This window comes from Mya arenaria, chromosome 5 (genome assembly GCF_026914265.1).
Source record: "Mya arenaria isolate MELC-2E11 chromosome 5, ASM2691426v1".
In the NCBI taxonomy this organism is placed as follows: domain Eukaryota; kingdom Metazoa; phylum Mollusca; class Bivalvia; order Myida; family Myidae; genus Mya; species Mya arenaria.
Window position 1 is genome coordinate 27,281,870 of NC_069126.1, and position 25,348 is coordinate 27,307,217.

At 37.1% G+C, this 25,348-nt stretch overlaps 1 protein-coding gene across 1 annotated transcript; it reads right to left on the reverse strand.

The window, feature by feature from the left end:
- LOC128236176 (EGF-like domain-containing protein 1) lies at nt 1-25,348 on the reverse strand. Its single transcript, XM_052951068.1, has 12 exons — nt 25,325-25,348; nt 18,871-18,943; nt 18,102-18,218; nt 17,362-17,481; nt 13,867-14,102; nt 12,742-12,887; nt 10,061-10,209; nt 9,764-9,851; nt 9,240-9,408; nt 5,021-5,177; nt 4,446-4,550; nt 1-2,281 (listed from the first exon to the last, which is right to left on the reverse strand). Exons 2-12 carry the CDS (start codon nt 18,914-18,916, stop codon nt 2,052-2,054), a joined length of 1,563 nt encoding a protein of 520 aa, XP_052807028.1. The 5' UTR covers nt 18,917-18,943; nt 25,325-25,348; the 3' UTR covers nt 1-2,051.

Here is a 25,348-nt window from a genome sequence, read left to right on the forward strand (position 1 = left end):
AAATATTTGAAGAATTTAATAAAATCTACTGGTGTTTTATACATGCAGAAATTTTAAGCAAGGTATTAAAATACGACAAACTAATAGAGAAATATTGTGCCCCACCGGGGTAGGAACAGGGGGCAAATTGTTGATGAAATCCATCTCGTGAGGTGATTTTTCCAGTGTGTTTATACTACGTGATAAATTACGTCAGATATGCTACCATTTTAAATGAAACAAAGGGCAGTCAATGCCGCTTAAAGGGTGCCGCCTTCGTTTTATTACCGTTTTAAAATGTTTGTCGAAGTGTTTAAAGAAACTAAGCTCTCAATCAAACTCTGGTAAATGACCGACAAAGGGGCTCCGTAAGCGGCGTTAACTGCGCTAGATTCATTTAAAATGGTGAAGAGATAGTGAAGTTACCTTTGTTTAAAGTATTCATTCGAAGCAAAATGTATCCTTCCGACGTAGCATTTATGACGCAATTTATCACGTGGTATACACACACACACTGCTTTCAGGTTTCAACAATATTTGAAATGGTGGGGCAACACGTTGTCAAGTGAATATCCATTCGGAACACCTCGGCCATTGTCCATCGAAAACATCCACGGATGTTTGCCGGTATATGAGTACAAATAGTTCGTAAAATTTCAAATAATAGAATTAATTAATTGTAGTCTTTTAACGTATATGTATCAAAATTTGAAATGATTTTCCAGTGAAGTTCATTTTTTGCTTAAAAAAGTAAATGCTAAATGTTTTACTATTAAACTGAAATTACTACGCGATCTACTAGCAGCGTATTTAAATATAAAGATTTCTGATATGTAAACCGTCAACCGAGGTCGTTTTTGATGGGAAATGACCGAGTAGTTCCGAATGTTGTATATAAAGAGCATCTATTAGACACCAAATGCCAATATCATGTACTATACCTACAAAAATGCAACATACGAAGTAATGGAAGAACAATGCAATATATAGAAATGGTTTATAAACATAAACTTATTGTGCAATTACAAAGAGCAAATGTGTGAAGCATACAATTTACATACAATAGCAAGCAAGCATAGTGGAACAACCCGTTTGCAAATTTCCTAATGTCGAGTTCAATGACCATTCCAAAAAGGCAAGTACTTTTTCCATTCACACTTTCAAACATGTCATGCCACGTTGGTACGTATCTACTTAAGTGAGCCGCCATCATGTGGAGGTTTTTCACTGGTTTGTCTCAACGTGTTACATGCAGTTAGAGCGTGAAGGGTTCCCATTCCGTAGGAAAATGTTGAAGATTACATAATAGGAAAATAAACCTTTGTAAGCATATGGCAAAACACAACTACTGTACACATTAATTTCCATATAAAACTTTACTTAAGGTACAATACTCCTGTGACCTACGTCTGCAAATAATGTGAATTTTGTATTCCTGATGACGCCATATTATCTGGATGATGTGAGTTGAGAAAGACTTGTAAATAATAAACCAATAACACAAGCGGGTCCATAGGCGAGATACACCCTCAAATCGTCCAAGTTTACGTTTTATTTCAATTATAGAAGAAAAGGGTAATATAAAAAGATGCCATAATTATACGGGGTCACTTATCATCACAATTTAACATGATGATCAATCGTTCGGAACTCCTCGGCCATTTTCCATCGAAATCAACCTCGGATGTTTGCTGATACATTTATGGAAGTAGCTCGTATTTTTTCAAATAATAGTATCTATTAATTATAGTTTGTTTACGTGTATTTTGTATAACTGAGTCTAATTTGGTTGCTAGTGAAGTGAGTTTTGCATAAATAAGAGGGAAGGCAAGTTTATCTGCTAAATTGAAATTACTACGCGATCTACTTGCAGCGTAGTTAATTGAAAGTATTTTGACGTTGTAAACCGTCCAGATATATCCGTGGTTTTTCTCGATGGAAATTGGCCGAGGAGTTCCGAATATATGATCAATGGCACGATAAATTATTTGTACATTGAATACCTTAAGCAAAAAAGAATTCAAGTGCATACAATTATGAAACTATCTACATATGCAAATAAAAACAGTGATTTAAAAGTCATTATAAGCTGAATTCACATGAGCACGAGGAATTTGAAATCGCTCCGGCTGAACAAGCTCGTTGTTCACTAGCTTCCGTTCGCGCCTGCGCATGAGGACGACCGCCATTACCAAACATGCTATGAATAGGATCAGGATGATCACTCCGAGGACGACAATCACGGAGAAGATCGAACTGTGTGCCAAACATGATCCCACTGTGGTTTCGACTTGCTCCTCGCCTAAACAGAATAAAAGTTTATCACAGTCAGAACATTTTGCATTACGTTCTCACAAGCACTAGCGGATTTAGAGCACCCGGTGCGCACCCCCTTTAGAATCGTCCAAGTTTATTTTTCTATATCAATATGGGAGATAAAAAGTAATAAAATACGCTAAAAAGCACCATTTCCGACCACAAATTGTTAAAATGTTCTTGAGGGAGTGACCACAAACCCAATGCAAATAGTTTATGCTATACACATTTTCGGTTCGGAGGTTGGGTCGTATGTCAAAAGTTTCCCTCCCTAAGTTACGCCCCTATTAATGTCAATTGCTGGATCCGCCCCTGACAAGTAAATTTGTAAAGGATACCGACCAAATAAAGGGTGCTTCTGCATAAGAAGACCTGTGCACAGGTTTCCTGCGACACGTGGTGCTCCAAGTAACCCGTGCATACGCCTTGGCTATACTAAAATGCCGATGTACGAGGTCGATGTCCGACTTACACATCGCAAACATTATTGCATTTTGTATCGGAATACACGCCTTGTGAAATTTAAGGAATTTATGTTTTTACATGTCTCTTTATTTCTTTCAACTTATGCACCAGTCAATTGTACCCCCCCCCCCCCCCCCCAGGTCCGGGGGTATACCGGGGATTGCCGGGGAAATGGGCCGTGATTTTACCTTCCAGGTGGCCCCGGAGTGCCGGGTGAATGCGGTGGTTTTGTCCTCGCGCCATTTAGCGGGGATATAACCAGCAGTTCGTCCCCGCAGGGCGGGGATTTTACCCGGGGTTGGCTGGACCGGAAGTCAAAGTCCCGCTATTCCCCGGACCTGGGGGCCGTGGTTACAATTGACTGGTGCATTACTTTTAGAAGTAAATTTATCATTATTCATACTTATTACATATGAACATATGGATTTGTCTAAGAAATCCAAAGATTATCCGTAAACTTTTTATCAAGTTTAATTTGACAAGATTAGTTCAGTTCTTTCAAATAGAATTAAGCTATGTTGATCATTCTTAAATGAATTAATAGTTTCTATTCAATTACAATTAAGGTATGTACTCATTCTGTTCATTCTATTTTTTTCACATGTTCAAATTTAATGTGGTATGAAAATTACAAAATAATGTGAACACAAAATTTAGCTATAAAGTTGTCTGTTCTTCTTAAACAGTTCACGGTATCGCCAAATGACTGCGTTCTTGTCAGTTACATAAGCAAAAAAAACCAGAAATCATGTGGGTCATATTTCAGAAAAAACGTATCCTTATCTGTTAAAATGGACATTTACAATACATTTAGGATTCTTGTGGTCAAATGAATAATCATACATGGATGATTCTTATCTCAACATGTTATTGCGATTAAAACACCACTCAGATTTCATGTATTAAGGGCAACATATGATTTCTGAACTAATCTGATAATATGTAAGATTTCACTTTTCGCTTAAGATGCATCTGTAATACGGCCCAAGGGGAGGGGGTGCGAGGGGACGAGAGGGGAGGGGGTCTCATTTAATGATTTTAGTCGTACCTTCAATAATCTTAAATCTATGAAAACGTCACAAATGGCAACGCATTTACATTTTTATTTCATCAACTTTGTGTTCACTTTTAATACTGGCTAAAGTTCAATTCACTCAAGCATTTAGCAAAGTTATGAAAATATGACACTCAGATAATTTCAATTTACGACTAAAATCAACTAAGGTTTTTATTGAAACGGTCCCCAGGTCCCCAATTTCTCGAAAGCTCTGAAGTCCCTTATAACAGGATTAAGCTTAGCTCACTATTTTTTTCTTTACATAATTTGCGTAATATTTACTTTTTTAAGATTTTGTATGCTTTAGATAGTAATAATCATTATGATAATCACAATTAACCATTTTTCATTAATCAAAATCCAATTTAAGTATGTTCTTTGCCTTATTGAAATAAGCAACTTAAACCTGTTAAGCTTAAGTAGTTTCGAGAAATTGGGGTCGTTTCTTACACGGGAACAGGTCTGCTTCTAATACTAGACCTGTCTTTGAGACAAATTTTTCGGCATTTTTTTTAACATAAAAACTGCAATCTCATTTTTTGATCCGTGAGAAAGCAGCTTTGAATTAAGAACTATTTTACATTCTTCTACGCATAATCTAGATATATATCTTTCAGACAAGGTATACCAGTGCTGGCGTCCTTCAGCGTCTCGCCAGGATTGAGAACGGTGATGACGGCAGAGACAGTGCGTTCCTCGTTATCATCCCCCGCAGCACGCCTCTTACGCCTACCTGGAAAAATAAAATATTTTAAAATTAGACAAGGTCGTGTTTTGTTTACATTGCACTTACATATTTTCATACTGCGGCTATAATCGGAACGTGCATCATTCAAAGTTTATTCATTTTTGATCTGGTTCATCGGGATCATTGAAAGTAATAAAAGGATCTCTTTAATATGGTCTGCTTTGGAAATTAAAAATAGTGCCTATTGTTTGTCAAGCGGTTTTCTTCATACATAGCCGATGGTGGTAAGTAATTAAATGTAAGTAATTGTACCAGGACAAACAATACGATGGAAATGTAAACACAAAAGTAGATCAAGTAGATCCAGCATGTTCATCCAGTTATTGAAATCACAAACCATTCAGCTTCATAACTTATAAATATGGAAGGAAGTCTATGGTCTGAGATGGTATATTCATGCTTTGATTCACTGTGATGTGTCAATTAAAATAAATGAGGTGTAATTTGACCTTTACCTGTTGTCTCGCTAGTAGTAGGGTCGTTAGCAGCTGTTGGTGAGCTTGTTGGTGTCTCTGCTGGTGCTTCTGTTGGTGGGTCTGTTGGACTTGTGGCGGCGGCAGCAGCAGCAGCAGCAGCAGCAGCAGCAGCTCTTACTTCGGCACAATTAGTTGGCTGCAGCAGATAAGTAATCGTAAGTGCTGTTTAAATATTGATTTTGTTGCTGCAGTATTTAAAAATATTGATTTTTTTGGAGAGGTTGGGCGAATTAAAGTTTGGGCTTATAACTGTAACAACGTTTCTTCAGGAGTTTCGAAGAGCTGTGTGAAGCTAGATAAACATACGACATTGGACATTGGACATTCAAAATCGAATGTTGTGCTGGCAAGACATTGGACATTGTACATTCAAAATCGAATATTGTGCTGGCATGACATTGGACGTTGGACATTCAAAATCGAATGTTGTGCTGGCACGACATTGGACATTGGACATTCAAAAATGAAAGTCGTGCCAGCACGACATTGGACATTGGACATTCAAAAATGAATGTCGTGCCAGCACGGCACTGGACATAGGACATTGGGATTTCGAAAATGCATCTCGTGCTAGCACGACATTGGACATTCAAAATCGAATGTTGTGCTGGCACGACATTGGACATTGGACATTCAAAATCGAATGTTGTGCTGGCACGACATGAATGTCGTGGAAGCACGATATTGGATATTGGACATTCAAAATCGAATGTTGTGCTGGCACGACATTGGACATTGGACATTCAAAAGTGAAAGTCGTGCTGGCACGACATTGGACATTGGATATTGAAAATCGAATGTTGTGCTGGATCGACATTGGACATTCAAAATCGAATGTTGTGCTGGCACGACATTGGACATTCAAAATCGAATGTTGTGCTGCACGACATTGGACATTCAAAATCGAATGTTGTGCTGGCACGACATTGAACATTGGACATTCAAAATCGAATGTTGTGCTGGCACGACATTGGACATTGGACATTCAAAATCGAATGTTGTGCTGGCACGACATTGGACATTCAAAATCGAATGTTGTGCTGGATCGACATTGGACATTCAAAATCGAATGTTGTGCTGGCACGATATTGGACATTCAAAATCGAATGTTGTGCTGGCACGACATTGAACATTGGACATTCAAAATCGAATGTTGTGCTGGCACGACTTTGGACATTGGACATTCAAAATCGAATGTTGTGCTGGCACGACATTGGACATTCAAAATCGAATGTTGTGCTGGCACGACATTGAACATTGGACATTCAAAATCGAATGTTGTGCTGGCACGACATTGGACATTGGACATTCAAAATCGAATGTTGTGCTGGCACGACATTGGACATTGGACATTCAAAATCGAATGTTGTGCTGGATCGACATTGGACATTCAAAATCGAATGTTGTGCTGGCACGACATTGGACATTCAAAATCGAATGTTGTGCTGGCACGACATTGAACATTGGACATTCAAAATCGAATGTTGTGCTGGCACGACATTGAACATTGGACATTCAAAATCGAATGTTGTGCTGGCACGACATTGGACATTGGACATTCAAAATCGAATGTTGTGCGGGCACGACATTGGACATTGGACATTCAAAATCAAATGTTGTGCTGGCACGACATTGAACATTGGACATTCAAAATCAAATGTTGTGCTGGCACGACATTGGACATTGGACATTCAAAAGTGAAAGTCGTGCTGCCACGACATTGGACATAGGACATTGGGATTTCGAAAATGAATGTCGTGTTAGCACGACACTGGACATTGGACATTCAAAATCGAATGTTGTGCTGGCACGACATTGGACATTCGAAATCAAATGTTGTGCTGGCACGACATTGGACATTGGACATTCAAAATCGAATGTCGTGCCAGCATGATATTGGACATTGGACATTCAAAATCGAATGCTGTGCTGGCACGACATTGGACATTTGACATTCAAAATCGAATGTTGTGCTGGCACGACATTGGACATTGGACATTGAAAATTAAATGTTGTGCTGGCACGACATTGGACATTTTTGAAATCCCAATTTCCAATGTCGTGCTGACACGACATTTATTTTTGAATGTCCAAAGTCCAATGTCGTGCCTGCACGACTTTCATTTTTGAATATCCAATGTCCAATTTCGTGCGAGCACAGCATTCGATTTTAAATGTCCAATGTCCAATGTCGTGACAGCACAACATTCGATTTTGAATGTCCAATGCCCAATGTTGTGCCAGCACAACATTCGATTTTGAATGTCCAATGTCATATGTTTAGCTAACTTCACACAGCTGTTTCGAAGTCAAATTTTACGTGTCTTAGCAATATTAAACGTAAATTAAGTTTATTCGGTTCTTCTTTTTCGCATTTTGATCGTATGGTATTGTTATTAATCCAATTTGAACATTTTATATCACTTTGCGACTTTTCGATATATTATCCCCATTTAACGTGAAAACCTCTAAAGCTCGATAAGGGGACAATTTTTCAGTCTTAAAAAATGTGAAATGTTATTCAATCCGCTGAGCTTTACAAACAATAACGTTTAATCATTAAATTATCGATGCCAACGTTAACTAACGCCATAAGCGTTATCCAGCACGCTAATGACGTCAGTTAACGTTGGCATTGATGCTTTAACGAAAACACGTCAGTGTAAGCGTTCGCTATATAATAGATAGCTTCTGCTGTGATATGGGTACAAGTTCAACAAGGTCGATACTGGATTAAAGTTGTTTTCAATATGTGGGACTGAAAACTCCAGTCTGACTTTCACACTCTTTATATCGTTACTAAATCAATAGAGCTTAAAAACTTCCCAAAACTTAGATTAACTATTTCAAATGCATAACTCAAGAAATCATGCCATTTCTGCAAAACTTCTTGGAAAAAAACTCAGCAGAATATACAAATCCAATCAGGACCAAGATAACATAAATCATTGACCAATCAAATTGCTAGATTTGAAACATGCCATGCCGGTTATTAGAACAAAGGTGTTCCAAGTACGTTACTTGTCAAAACGGCAAAACACTGTCTGGTCATATACTAAACGGTCTGGTCACAGTTATTCAACGAGAGTTTAGAACAACCGGGTCAACAATCATTGGGCAATGATAAAAAGTCATAGACATGAAGTACGTTTGAGTTCTTTAAAAATATTAACAATAACACAATCATGTGTTACTATAAAACTGGAAGATATTGAGGAACAGTGGTCGACGTGTACCAGAGGTCTTCGTTACGCCCAGCTATTGACGTTCAATCAGACGAATGGTAACTACGACAACGATGACTATATTTTTGATAGCGTAGATGACGGCGTAGGTGACAACAGGTACAGCCGATGGGAATGGTAATGTTTATGGGGCTCTCACTTCGTGGAACGGCCCAACACTTATTTTTTTCAAGTCAATACTTTTATTCTCTCGAATTCATGTACAACAAGAAAACATTGAGGTGCATATTAAATTCAATGGAGTATATAGGCTCAAATCAGATATAACATAAATAGATATTGGTGATAACGTGTACCATCATAATCTTTAACATAACTATTTAGATTTGATACCTATAAGAAGTTAAAGAGCATTATAGTGTAACGTTATATTCTTGTCATAATACTATTACAAAACAATGGGTGAGTCACTTTTTTAGTAAGGAACCATTGACAAAGACACTCTAGGGAATTTGCTATGTTGCATTGTTTAATTGCGATGTTGTTTGTCACGCGTTGAGTTTCTATTTGGTAACTGGGCTTGTTTTCTCTATTGTGGTTAAAGGAAGTTATAACGAAGTCATACCATTCGGAACTCCTCGGCCATTTTTATCGAAAACAACCTCGGAAGTATGCCGGTACATCATTTGAAGTAGTTCATAAATTATTTTAATTATATCATAAATTAAATGTAGTGTTTTAGTTTGAATTTATTGAATGAGGTTTGAATTGATTGCCAGTAAAGTGTTTTATTGAAAACATAATTAAAATTCGCAAAAGTAAAGTCATTCAGTTTAACTGCTAAATTAGATTACCACTCGCTCTACTTGCAGCGGACTTAAACATGCGGAATGCTGAGTGTGTAAACCGTCCATATACATCCGAGGTTGTTTACGATAAAAAAAATTGCCGAGTAGCTCCGAATGGAAGTCATAATTAATGGTTCTAAAAAAACGGCATGGAAGTTAACTTACCGCGTTGCAATCTTCTGCTGTTTTGCAGGCTTTTGCCTTGCAAACTAACCCGATCTTCTGTGAGTCTCTGAATTTGAAGGCGGTAATGGTAATCTTTTTTCCAATCTTGTTTTCGAAACTGGTGTCTACTTGTTCGGAAGTCGTGGCTTTACCTCTAGCTGTAGGGCAACTGTGTTGAGGGAAAACATTAATTGAAGTCAGTGAGCAAAATATGGATATTGTCTTCGCATTTTAACCACCAATCGCCCGGGATAATTGAAATGTTGTAAATATATCCAAAGCAAGAGTGAAAAAAACAAATACAACATTCTCATAAAAAAAAGATAATTCACTCATGATTGCAGAAAGGATCTGCTTGTCAAGGGTGATCACTGCGTAGGATATTGGAAGTTGAGTACTCATCATTTTAATTGATGAAAGCTTTAAAACATTCCGTATAGGAACTTGAACGGATTTAGATGCTTGAGATGAAACACGGCTGTGAAACTATTGCAAAAAACGTGTGGAAAGGTCTAATGTCTTACCCATTCTCAAAAACGTTGTAGATTTTACTTTCACCACCCTCGAGGGTATTGTTGGCTACGCATGACTCGAACCGAACTGACGCAAAACCTAGAAACAGAGTGCATGTTATGACAAGGTGAGCGTTAGATGACTTACATAACATAAAAATGAGCACAATTAAAGGTAGCAATTTGCATCATCTTGCTGTCCATGAAAGAAAATACACTGACAATGTAACTAATCGTTTTAAGAAAACAAAGACAAGACAGATAAATAAGTTCTAGGTGTTTAGAAACACTTGTCGACGCCAAACTCACTTCCTGTGTCGACGTTGAGGAAAACATTGACGTCAAATTTATCACCGACTATCAGTGAAGTCTCGGAGTCAAACATAGTACCGCTGTCCTTCGTCAGAGCCATTTCAATCGGACTAAAAGACTTGTCTTTAGTAACCTGATCCAAATCTCTGAAAAATATTTGTAAACAATGCCGGGCTGATTACTCGACAATTTGTTTAAAGCTGCACTCTCACAGATTGACGTTTTGATATTTTTTTGTCTTTGAACGAGCCAATGTATGCGAAAATGCTTGGAAACCAGTCACATTAGACTGCTGACAAAAAAAAAATAGATTTTTATATTTAAGTTCAAAAAATGATGTTTTATGCATTTTTCTTAAATCTTTAGTAACACTTTTAGCCATAAACTATTATCTTTCAAACGGAAATATGAAAAACTGCGATCTGATCTTGTATTAGCAGTCTTTTATCACTGGTTTGCAGATATTTACGCAAAAATTGGTTCATTCCAAGACAAGAAATAAAAAAAGTTGTCAAAATGGTGAGAGTACAGCTTTAATATGCCATATATAAACAAATTATATATACTTTCACTGGTTGTTCCAAGGCGGGACCCAGATATTCCTTTTCGAAGTGGACGGTGTTACAATTATCAATATTGCGACCTTAACATGCTTTGATGTTTTTTTTTGTGCGTCAACACGATCTGTCTCTCAATCGGAACACCTTGGCCATTTTCCATCGAAAACGACCTCGGATGTATGCCGATACAACAGAAGAAGTAGTTCGAAAAATTAATAAATATAATAATAATAATAATAATAATAATAATAATAATAATAATAATAATAATAATAATAATAATAAAATAATAATGGCCGAGGTGTTCCCATTGCTATCTTCTATTTAACACAGCGTTAAGTGTGGCTTGCTGTGTATTTGTAGCATGACTGCTTTTTGTGCAACAAAAAAAAAACGCAGTCGGAAAACCTCGGCCATTTTCCATCGAAAGAAACCTCGGATGTGTATATGGGCGGTTTACAATTGTCAGAATTCTTAACATTTAACTTCGCTGCAAGTAGATCGTGTAGTAATTTCAAGTAAGCAGTTTAACCTAAGGACTTAACTCTTAGGAATAATCATTATTTAAGGCAATACAACACCTCAATGGGAACCAATTTTAAAATAGTAGTACAAATTGCTCGTAAAAAAACTACAATTAGTTATTATTATTTTTTCTTATAAATTTTACGATCTACTTCTATTGATGTGTACCGGCATACTCGATTGTTTTTTATGGAAAATGGCCGAGAAGTTCCGAGTGTAATATTACGCCACAATGCGCGTTCTTTTGCCGAATAACTCTGGTAATAAGACCCAATGCACAAATGCATTAAATAGCAATCCCATATGTATAAGCTTCTTTTTACATTGTTTGTTTGTTTCGAATATTGTTCTAATTTTACATTGGTCTTGAATCTAGTCCGCTAACGATTTAGATTAGATGACTGAGGGCCAGAGCGGAAAAGTTATATATCAAGTAGTGTTTGGAATCGGTTCCAATTTCACTATCGATAATCGGTTCCACTCAAGTAACCGATTATCGATAGTACAATCGTTTTTGTTTTTGTTTTGTTTTTAAATACTAGATGGAACCTGAATTGTAGTTTTATTCATGCATAGTATTAGACTTCCAATCATTATGTGCATATACGGTCTATGATTGAAGATATTAAGTGTAGTTGTATAAAAAATAGTTGCTTATTGTGGCTTTCATAAGCCATTTTGTTAAAGATAACATCTGAACACATATTTTTGTTCGTTATTATTTTTTTATTATTTTTTCGATGATCGATTATAACCAAATGCAATCGATTATCGCCGATTTCAGGCCCAAACAATCGATTTTCGATTATAATCGATCATCGGAACATGACTTATATCCTGTCTGCAAGTTATTGTTCGTTTACACTGTATGTGCTGACATCGCTATTTCCGTTCCGATAACTCATTCATCTACCCCTGAATACACTTCAACTAGGAGATTTAGTCCCCGGAAGGAGAAATGTTGGAATTCAAATTTTCTTCAATTTTAGCTTGTTTGGGTGAAGTTAATGTTTCTTGTATAATTATTTGTATTTAAACAAAGAAGTACACAAAGAACATAGGCTTCACCCAAATAATTTGAATTATAACTTTTCTTTTTAATCTCTCTGTTGAAGAGTATTCAGGGGGAGAAAAAATGTTATTATCGGGAAGGACAATACCTTTGGGTACAATCGCGACGTGTACACACGTTGGACTCGATTTGTTACGCTCAGCGAAACGGGTCAGTCCAAGGTTTCCGTTTTTTAAGGTTAGTTAAGTTTGAACTTCTTTATTTTAAAACGATTATGAAAAATGTTTTGGGGCTAAAGAAATTATCGTATATTGTAGTAAATAAGCTAGAAATAACGTTGTAATGGTTCCGTTCCATTCATCGACGAATGGAGTTCAGCGAAACGGGTCGGTCCAAAGTATCCGTTTTGGGGGTAGTTTAGTTTAAACTTATTTATTTTACAACGATTGTGAAACAAGTTATTACAACATAATATCAATCACTATTGTTGGCACATTTTGGGCTTAAAGACATACTCGTACGTTGAATTAAGTAAGCTAAAAATGAAACCAGAAATCAAATTGCAATAAGTAAACCCTTACGTCACTGTGAGGGAGACGTTACTGATGTCCTGGTATATCTCAACAACTCCGCCGACGTGGCTACATGTAAGGTTGTATAACTCGTCCAGACTTGTACTCAAGTTTGGCCAATAGCGAACGATCAGCAAAGCCGAGTAATCCATATTCTATCAAAATGTAAAACAGCAATCTGACAATTGTGACACGCTTGTAGGAGGTACCTATGTGTAACACACTAACATTAAATGAAAAAACAACATTTAATCATGGAATGGCTTAATATTTTAGACAAATTTAGTATGATACACAGTTTCTGTTTTCCCGTTACTATAGACTTAATTACAATTATCTTTCATGGCATAGAGTCACTGGCACCGGATATAATAATACTAATACTATTATACAGTACCAAGAGCATATTTGAAAAAAAATATTTTTCAATATTTTTTTACATATTCGGTATTATAATTTTTAGTAAGCAATTATAAGATTTTTTTTTTATTTAAAAAAAAATGTTTGAGTTTGAAAATCCGGTGCCAGTGCATAGAGTGTAAGGTTCATCCCAGCCCTAGCATATCTATTTTGCGGAAACGAGGATTGGCAGTACTTTCCATGGCCGCTCGTGTTTAAAAGATGCTAGAAAGTAGGTTCATCCCAACCCGAGTGTAGAACACCCTGCGAGAGGGTTGGGATGAACATATCTTACACGATCGGCCATTGTTGGTGCTTTTCTCCCATTTCAGTTAAACAAAATAAAGTTTAAATGTATTTTAGCGGTGACTCTTTTGTGCGTAGTAAAGATTATTCGCGTATAGATATGTTTGGATCAACTTATCTGGGGTGAGAGAAAAAATATTTCCAGCATTATTTTGGGTGGGAAAAACTACATTCATGATACATCTTAGTAATCAATCATACAGATGATATTAATCGTACAAAAAAGCAATACATGTAAGTGTCTTTTGAATAATTGAACAGAGCAGAATATTATTTTGACTCAAGCAAAAACAGCTCATCATTATCAATGCTAAGACAATCAAAATCAAAGTCAAACACTCCGGTTGAACTTCTCCCAGGATATATCAATCATGTACGAGCTAATATTAGTAATGAAATTGTCAATTATTGAGACAATAACTTTTTTACCTCACCGCCTTGATCAGCGGGTGATAAGAGGCTTGTCGGGCAATCTGTGGTCCCTTCGGTCGAAAGATCAAAGGACGCATTGTAAGTCTTATATCCGTCAGCAGTGGTCGGTGATTTCACGCATGTTTCTGTTACAGTGGTTGCAGGGTTTGCCGGGACAATCTCAACTGTCCCGGTGAAACTGTCCGGAAACATCAGGATATAGGTCGCCGAATCCGCAGTGCAGTCGATTTCAACTAAAACGTCCAATTCAAAAGGTTGAAGATTAAAACAGTTTGTTTATACATCAATTAATTTGAATTGGCAATATACAAATGTGTAAGCAATACACATTTGGTCGGCCAAGTACACTGAAATATACAATCGAACACTGAAATGAAATAAAATTAAATGATTGAACGTTTGTCTCTCCATAGAGCTGGTTTTATTATTTTAAGCCCAAAAGAGCTGTTTAACCAGCATTCACCGCAGTGATTTGATGCTATAAGCGTAGTCCAAGGACTTTCTGATACTCTTAGATCACAGAGGTGGTAATCAGTACTGGTCTTAATTGGCTCTCAGAACGATGTAGCTAATCGGATTGCTCGATATAAATAACGGACCTATACAGTAAATGGGGTCAATGATGTATGTCCATAAGATTGACTTAAGTTGCATATTGAATACCACCCCTGCATACCAACCACCCCGAAATCATAAAACAAAACAGTGGAATATCATAAGTTCCCACTCCTTGTCCTCAATGAAAAGAATTGGAAATTTAAATGCCACAACAACAGGTTCCTTAATATGATGGATAAAGAGCGAATACAAACATAACCATAACAACTTGTACCTGGTTTAATTCAATACCTCCCCTTAAAGTCATACCATTGCACTAAAGCGTTGAGCAACAGAATGACTACATCGAGGCTCTGTGCGCCTGATCTATTTTTGTCAATGAGGGGTAAATTGTTATAGTGAAATATCACAAGTACCCAATCCTTGTCCTTTATAATCATTGTGTGGGAACGGACACCGGATATAGCTCAAAAAGTGATAAGTAAACAGACAATTATGCACTTGTTTTTCTTTACCAGAGGTAAGATCTTGCTGTGTTAACGCTTATCTACCGTATCCACAAATTAAACAAGTGTTTTAACTAATAGCTGAATGCTAAATTTGGCCTATGGTATACTTTAAAGTGCTTACGATTTAGCAGACCTCGAAAAATGTTTCTTCAAATCTGAGATGATCACCCCAACACTTACAGATTTTTGACATGTATTGTTATTTTAGGAAATATATCGAATAAATAAAAAAATCTGAACCGAAGGATTTCACAATCATAAGCTCAACTATTTTTATTGTAAGAACTGGCAATGTAACTTTTAAACTGTTAAAGATACGCCCTTAGAGATGTTCACAGTACTGTACTGGGGATAGCCGTATTATGTACTGAGGTTAGTTTCAAAGTTGAGAAATGTGTCCTGGTGATAACATGTAAAATGGGACAAAATTTGATAGTTACACTGTTAATATACAATATACATGTTTCGAACTTTCAAATAATCTGCAAAAAGTGAGAGTACAATTTGATGAGAAATTATTGAGCAAACTTTAGTTAACAATGAGTTTGATCCATGCTCTCCTAAATGAACCTAAATATGCAAGCTGCTTAAATATCAGGGTTGGTCACAATACATACTTTCTCACTGAAGTGAACGAGTAGAGACCATTATTCTGTTCTCAGTAATAGCAACATCGACCCAAGCTTAGAAAAGCTTCACATGTTCCAAATATCTCATTCCTTACTGATGACTTTCAGTGTGCAAAAACGTACCTACTTGATTTACCAAGCAATACTATATATATGAATAACAAACGCCAAATAAATTCTACGGTCATATGTTTTGTGTTCCTCAATAAATCAGATTACCGGCGTATTTAAAATATTTAAATATTTGCAAATCGAACGTTGATGCTTGTGAAAAACACATCATGGTTAACTAATCTGTATGAATGAAACAGTTTCAAGTGCATACAGATACGAAAAAACAGCAACCTTTTATTGCTCTCATCCCTCGATATGGACAACATCGAACAACTTCCCTCGTGCTCGCGTATAGGTAAATGGCCGTAATCATTATCACAGTCTCGTTATTCTTATTACATCGTTACTATCCTCAGTCCACTTAATAGCTAGCCCCTGTGCAGTTATTTATTTGCTTCATCTATCCCCAGTACACCGCAAGGGCATCAAAAGGTATGAATATCTCCGTAACAGCAAAACATATCGTATTGATATCTTGCACATTACTAGATAATGTAATTACAATGAAATCGCTCGATTCAGTTTTTATTCTTATTTTCAATTTGTTGATTTATGTTTGAAATCGTACCACATATATGAACATTTGTGAGCGATCATGCAACTTTCGGCGAGTATTGGGCTATTATACAAAAGAGGAGACACATTTCCATCATAGTCGTATATTGCACAGGGTCAAGTTATTTGAAACTCTTCGATTTTGATAAATATATAACCATAAAATACAAAAAAATGATAGAAAACTTTCCATGGTTCAAAATAAAACGGTTATCGACTTATCACTTTTTGAGCTATATCCGGTGTCCGTTCTCACACAGTGATAATGAGTATTAAATATAAAACCACAAAGTTTCTCATCTTTATTACCGGTGTGTGTATACCGCGTGATAAATTACGTCATAAATGCTTCGTTGGAAGGCATCATTTTGCTTCGAATAATGACTTAAAACAAAGATAACATTTCTTTTTCTTCATCTTTTTAAATGAAACAAAGTGCAGTCCATGCTGCTCAAAGAGCCTCGCCTTCGTTTTATTAATAGAGTTTGATTAGGTTATTTGTTTCCTCAAATATTTGAAAACCTGTTTCCAATTGTTTTGACAGTGCTCCATCAGGCGGTGGTTTTGAGAAAAGGTTTGTCGAAGTGTTTTAAGAAACTTAACCCTCAATCAAATTCTAGTAAAAACCAAAGGCGGGGCTTTGTAAGCGGCGTATACTGCGCTTAATTTCATTTAAATTGGTGAATGAATGGTAAAGTAACATTTGTTTAAGTCTTCATTTGAAGCAAAATATTGCCTTCCAACGTAGCATTTGTGGCGTAATTTATCACGTGGTATACACACACTGAATACTAGACGACTCCTTTTTCTGGTAATCATCTACTTGGAGTGCTAAAATCAAAACACATCAAGGCCCTGAATTGCGCTCCTAGCAACACGCCACTGTTGCGCATTCACGAGGGACATAATGATGGTGTATTGATACGTTTGCGGTCTGTTTGTGATAGTTGTACGTGTGTGTTTCTCGTTAAGTGTCGTTTCAGCTCTAAGTTTGTGCCATTATACAAGTTTTATGGTTGGGGTTTTATACTTCTTGGATTGTCTCTATAGTTTCCATTGTATTATTAAAGAACATAACCTGAACAATTCGCACACTTAAATTAAACCTTATCTTTAAAAATACGTACCGAGTGAGGATTCACAATTGGTTCCATAGTACCCATAATCACAGGCACATACATCTGTCACGTCTGTAAAACACTGACCGTTAGCTCCACAGTCAATGGTTTCCGCCGCACATGGAACAGCTGGAAAAAAAGCATTTTGTTGAGATACAATTTAATGTGAAAACAAACAGGGTGTAAGCGAAACATATGATATACTTTAAAAGTTCAAGCTAAAAATAATTAAGTAGTAGGTTAATTATAAAAGAAATATGAGCTGAAAAGATTGTAAAATTAGTTTTGTCCACCAGCTTTTAGTGAGGTCAGTTCAAATATTAATCCGTATTCCTGCCAATAAAAATTGAATATACTCGATGTAGATGAATCCTGTCTTCTAGGAAGGTACATGAATGAAAGGGGTGTTCTAATTTGGATCTAAGAACGATGTAGCTAATCGGATTGTGTGACGTCAATGATGTATGACCGTAAGACTGACTCAAGTTGTATATGAATACCAACCGTCGGCTATGGGCAATGTTAAAAAGTTTTTGTCATTACTTACACGTAATGGTTATTAAAATGATGAATATAATAATAAAATACATTACTTTCTAAAGCATTCATCCATTCAGGATTAAAATAGAACCTTAGATTCAAAACTGCTGGATCACAAAGAATGTGGTTTAATTTGGCGCTAAGTAATTGATCAAAAGACAAGAGACGTACAAACACGCATGCATAAAAAGAAATTATACACTACTTACTGTTATCAACTTCGCATCTATAGTGGGTTCCATTCACGCATGTACAGGTACCATCATCGTTACAAGTTCCTCCATTTTGACAGTCTTCCAGTCGCTTACAATTGTACATACTGTACACTGCAAAACGATTTATTATTCTTGTATATTTTAACCCAATGGCCACAGTAAAACGCAATTTTGCAATACAGTCAATGACATCTGTACACACTTTGCACTGCAAAACAATTGATCATCTCTATATGTTTTAACCCAATGGTCACAGTAAAACGTAATTTTGCAACACAGTCTGTACACACTGTCACTGCAAATGTACGGAATGCCGTTAAGGCTACCGCTTGTGAATGTGTTGATATGAAACGCGATACTCGATAGTACGATGGTGAAAACGCGAAATCACGAAACTACTCGCGTTTCAAATCAAAACATTCACGGGCGATGGCCCTCACGGTATTCCGTACAAATGCGAAGTTGGCCTGTGATACAGTTGTACAGTGTATTCAGCAAAACGCACAATTCACATTTCAATCGGTTACAATTGAATAATGCATACTTGATAGTGCAAGTTCGGTTGGTAATTGTGTACTCTTCGAACACTGCAAAACACACATTTTTTACATCTTACTCCATGAAAGTTCTATACAGTACAGTGCAAATTCATTTGGTAGCTGTGTATTCAGTGAACAGTACAATAATTTAGAACAATACAGATACTATTTGACAACATATGGTTGAATTTACCTTGATATTTACAATACAATTATAGACATACCCCTCGTGACCAACATGCAGCAGAGAATAACAAAAGTGACCCGCATTGTTTCTTTATAGATGACAACGGAAATCTGAAACAACAAATAATATAATTTTTAATCTGAGAATTCGATCTGTTTTCACTGACCGTTCCCAATGTAATAAGCCAAATATGCATTGATACATTGTGTTTTAATTTTTATGTCATCTGTGTTTGCAGTTGATTAGTACCCATATCCGTGTTGCTTAGAAGAAAGTCAACCAAAGCGAAGCCGTAGTGAGATATGATCCTTATTAGAGACAATCATAGCGCAGCAATAGTGTTAGATATTGATTCTATTTGAGACAATCATAGCGCAGCAATAGTGTTAGATATTGATTCTATTTGAGACAATCATAGCGCAGCAATAGTGTTAGATATTGATTCTATTTGAGACAATCATAGCGCAGCAATAGTGAGATAATGATCCTATTTGTGACAATCACGGCCCAGCAATAGTGAGATAAGATCCTATTTGAGACAATCACGGCGCAGCAAAAGTGAGATAATGATCCTTTTTGAGACAATCACGGCGCAGCAATAGTGAGGTAATGATCCTATTAGAGACAATCACGGCGCAGCAATAGTGAGATAATGATCTCATTTATCACGGCACAGCAATAGTGAGGTAATGATCCTATTAGAGACAATCACGGCGCAGCAATAGTGAAATAATGATCTCATTTATCACGGCACAGCAATGGTAAAATAATGATCCTATTTGAGACAATCACGGCGCAGCAATAGTGAAATAATGATCTCATTTATCACGGCGCAGCAAAAGTGAGATAATGATCCTTTTTGAGACAATCACGGCGCAGCAAAAGTGAGATAATGATCCTATTAGAGACAATCACGGCGCAGCAATAGTGAGATAATGATCCTTTTTGAGACAATCACGGCGCAGCAAAAGTGAGATAATGATCCTATTTGAGACAATCATAGCGCAGCAAAAGTGAGATAATGATCCTTTTTGAGACAATCACGGCGCAGCAAAAGTGAGATAATGATCCTATTTGAGACAATCACGGCGCAGCAAAAGTGAGATAATGATCCTTTTTGAGACAATCACGGCGCAGCAATAGTGAGGTAATGATCCTATTAGAGACAATCACGGCGCAGCAATAGTGAAATAATGATCTCATTTATCCCGGCACAGCAATGGTGAAATAATGATCCTATTTGAGACAATCACGGCGCAGCAATAGTGAAATAATGATCTCATTTATCACGGCGCAGCAAAAGTGAGATAATGATCCTTTTTGAGACAATCACGGCGCAGCAATAGTGAGGTAATAATCCTATTAGAGACAATCACGGCGCAGCAATAGTGAAATAATGATCTCATTTATCACGGCGCAGCAAAAGTGAGATAATGATCCTTTTTGAGACAATCACGGCGCAGCAATAGTGAGATAATAATCCTATTTGAGACAATCACAGCGAGCAATAGTGAAATAATGATCCTATTTGAGACAATCACAGCGAGCAATAGTGAAATAATGATCTCATTTATCACGGCGCAGCAATGGTGAAATAATGATCCTATTTGAGACAATCACAGCGCAGCAATAGTGAAATAATGATCTCATTTATCACGGCGCAGCAATGGTGAAATAATGATCCTATTTGAGACAATCACAGCGCAGCAATAGTGAAAAAATGATCCTATTAGAGACAATCACGGCGCAGCAATAGTGAAATAATGATCCTATTAGAGACAATCACAGCGTAGCAATAGTGAAATAATGATCTCATTTATCACAGCGCAGCAATGGTGAAATAATGATCCTATTTGAGACAATCACAGCGAGGCAATAGTGAAATAATGATCTCATTTATCACGGCGCAGCAATGGTGAAATAATGATCCTATTTGAGACAATCACAGCGCAGCAATAGTGAAATAATGATCCTATTTCAGACAATCACGGCGCAGCAATAGTTAAATAATGATCCTATTTCAGACAATCACGGCGCAGCAATAGTTAAATAATGATCCTATTTGAGACAATCACGGCGCAGCAATAGTTAAATAATGATCCTATTTCAGACAATCACGGCGCAGCAGTAGTGAGATAATGATCCTATTTAAGCCAATCACGGTGCAGCAATAGTGAGATAATGATCCTATTTAAGCCAATCACGGTGCAGCAATAGAGAGATAATGATCCTATTTAAGCCAATCACGGTGCAGCAATAGAGAGATAATGATCCTATTTGAGACAATCATGGCGCAGCAATAGAGAGATAATGATCCTATTTAAGCCAATCACGGTGCAGCAATAGTTAAATAATGATCCTATTTAAGCCAATCACGGTGCAGCAGTAGTGAGATAATGATCCTATTTAAGCCAATCACGGTGCAGCAATAGAGAGATAATGATCCTATTTGAGACAATCATGGCGCAGCAATAGAGAGATAATGATCCTATTTGAGACAATCATGGCGCAGCAATAGAGAGATAATGATCCTATTTAAGCCAATCACGGTGCAGCAATAGAGAGATAATGATCCTATTTGAGACAGTCATGGCGCAGCAATAGTTGAATAATGATCCTATTTCAGACAATCAGGGCGCAGCAATAGTGGGATAATTATCGTATTTGAGACAATCACGGTGCAGCAATAGTGAGATAATGATCTCATTTGAGACAATCACAGCGCAGCAATAGTGAGATATGAAGATTCTGTTTGAGCAATCACGGCACAGCAAATGTTCTTATTTGAGACAATCACATGGCGCAGCAATAGTAAGATACGAAGATCCTATTTGAGACAGTCACGGCACAGCAATAGTAAGATACGAAGATCCTATTTGAGACAGTCACGGCACAGCAATAGAGAGATACGAAGATCCTATTTGAGACAGTCACGGCACAGCAATAGTAAGATACGAAGATCCTATTTGAGACAGTCACGGCACAGCAATAGTAAGATACGAAGATCCTATTTGAGACAGTCACGGCACAGCAATAGTAAGATACGAAGATCCTATTTGAGACAGTCACGGCACAGCAATAGTAAGATACGAAGATCCTATTTGAGACAGTCACGGCACAGCAATAGTGAGATACGAAGATCCTATTTGAGACAGTCACGGCACAGCAATAGAGAGATACGAAGATCCTATTTGAGACAGTCACGGCACAGCAATAGTAAGATACGAAGATCCTATTTGAGACAGTCACGGCACAGCAATAGTAAGATACGAAGATCCTATTTGAGACAGTCACGGCACAGCAATAGAGAGATACGAAGATCCTATTTGAGACAGTCACGGCACAGCAATAGTAAGATACGAAGATCCTATTTGAGACAGTCACGGCACAGCAATAGTAAGATACGAAGATCCTATTTGAGACAGTCACGGCACAGCAATAGTAAGATACGAAGATCCTATTTGAGACAGTCACGGCACAGCAATAGTAAGATACGAAGATCCTATTTGAGACAGTCACGGCACAGCAATAGTAAGATACGATCATATATATGAGACAACCATAGCAAAGAAATATGAGCATAAATGAGGTAGCCATATGAAAACAATATTTATATATGAGCATAGATTAGGCAACCATATCAAAGCAATTGTAAGATAAATTCATAGATGAGGCAACCATAGGTTAAGCAATAGTTAGAATTTTTAGCATTGGTGAATTGACTGTCAGAAAAAATATCTGCGAAAACATCCCGAAGGAATTTAAGTATTAAATAAATATTGCTGAAATCATGAAACTTGAATTCAAAGATATCAGAATAACTATTCAGTCAAATTATTTCATTTTGGCAGCATTAAATTTATATTCAATAATCGGTTAGCTCAATTATATGAGCGTGTTTCAACTTTCGTATTTTTAAATTTTATATATCGAGGATTATTTCGACGATTTCTTGTAAAGCTCTCTTTGTAATCTATGTGTTTAGGAAATTAATTGGAGACTTTAGTGTGATCATGGACGCAATGTGTGTATGACAACATGAGATAATAGTCGTCTAGAAGATTTATCAATTATGTGTTTGTTTTATAAATGAAATACAGTATACTCTCATTGTGTTCTATCATCATATAAAGTGATTACATTTCATTTTCAAGTCACCATGTATAATATTCCCGTATTTTGAATGATAATTCTTGTGTTTATCTATGAGCTACAGCTACAGGTTCTTAAGTTTCTGTCATACTTGACAATGCACGATGGTTGGTTACTGAAACGGTAAGATTTGAAGAAAAAAATACCCTCCCATAACCACACACATATGTAGCCACGTCCGGATTATCAAAGTTTTACGAACAGCTGGTAGCGATGGAGCCTACACTTTAAGTGGTAATATCGGACAGTCCCCTCCGAGTAAGTCGGGGTTCTCTACGAAGTATGCATGCACGTTGTTGGAGCTGATGCGGATCAGGCTCTAGTCCGTTTATCGGGTATGCACCATTAATATGGGCCCAGTCGTCAGACCATTAGACTCGTCCATTCGTCGGAAACCCACGACTTCAATATTAAGTCGTCAGAAACCCACGGCTGTCGTCAGAAATACATCATAGACCCAGTCGTCAGAAACCCACGACTTGTCCAGTCGTCAGAAACCCACGACTTGCCCAGTCGTCAGAAACCCATGACTTGCCCAGTCGTCAGAAACCCACGATTTGTCCAGTCGTCAGAAACCCACGACTTGCCAAGTTCTCAGAAACCCACGACTTGCTCAGTCGTCAGAAACCCACGACTTGCCCAGTCTTCAGAAACCCACGACTTACCCAGTCGTCAGAAACCCACGACTTGCCCAGTCTTCAGAAACCCACGCCTTGCCCAGTCGTCAGAAACCCACGACTTGTCCAGTCGTCAGAAACCCACGACTTGCCCAGTCGTCAGAAACCCACGACTTGCCCAGTCTTCAGAAACCCACGACTTGCCCAGTCGTCAGAAACCCACGACTTGCCCAGTCGTCAGAAACCCATGACTTGCCCAGTCGCCAGAAACCCACGACTTGCCCAGTCGTCAGAAACCCATGACTTGCCCAGTCGTCAGTAACCCACGACTTGCCCAGTTCTCAGAAACCCACGACTTGCTCAGTCGTCAGAAACCCACGATTTGCCCAGTCGTCAGAAACCCACGACTTGCCCAGCCTTCAGAAACCCACGACTTTCCCAGTCGTCAGAAACCCACGACTTGCCCAGTCGTCAGAAACCCATGACTTGCCCAGTCGTCAGAAACCCACGACTGGTCCTGTCGTCAGAAACCCATGACTGGCCCAGTCGTCAGAAACCCACGACTTGCCCAGTCCTTTGAGACCCACGACTTGCCAAGACCTCTAAAACTTACGACTTGTCCAGTCGTCAGAATACCATGACTGACCCATTCCGCTTCGTTTAAACTTTTCGTCGATGAATAAAGCGTAACGGAATGGGTCGGTCGTTGATCAACACGCCATGTAACTGTTTCATTAAAGATGCACTCTTATTCCCGACTGAGATTAACCACAATTAATACAATTATTTTAATTCCACAAAGGATGAATAAATGTCGAAAACAATGTTTCCTATGTAGGATACAAAGTTTAGTTTACTTAGAAAGAAAGGTGCAGAAAACATGGTATTTCTACTTTTCTTATGAGACGATAGTAAATCAGTAATTAATATCTTCCATAAATGCATTATTTAGTAAGTAGTTAAATGCTTATCACTCACAATTTATGTTTGTTATACATGTGTATGTATTGATATTTCAATAAGAGTGTCACTCTAAAAATATAACGAGTGTAAAATTACATTGTAAAGCATAAGAATTGTACTTACTATTTTTTACTCTATTCCACAATTGAATCTTGCTGTATTGTTTAATGTCACAATAAAGACCAGCACGAAAAAAAAAAGAATATTTATGAAGTAAATGTAAATGTCGCTGCAACGCGCTGCAGAGACTGATAACGAAGTCTGGTAGAAACTCATGTCATACAAACAATAAATCTGTCACAAAAGCGTTTCGTGTCGAGTTTTAATTTTCATCCCGTAATAATTTAAAGTCAAATTTATTTTAGCTTTAAATACAACGAAATAAACAAATTAAATTTATATCAAATTATAGCATTCAAAGATTATTATTAAAAGTAGCAAAATGTGTTTAAGTTTTTGTGTATGGTGTATGAAAAAAAGATCGAAATGAATTAAAAATGATAAAAAAAATCAAAAAAATGTTACTTCTATTTGTTCGATTTTATTTCTTGACCTTTTAAAAAATTGTTCTTGAAATTCCAAAGTATTAAAACGTAAACAGTTTCAATTTCAATTTATTGAACTAGACATTATAATTTGAAATATGGTTAAACCCTAAAAACATTTCCTCAAAAGTAACAGAATTTATAGGTAACACAATTTCTTAATGTTCTTAAAAGTATATCCAAATTTCCTTTATTAACATAAATTTCCTTTTACCTTACCCGCACGAGTCGCTGTCAG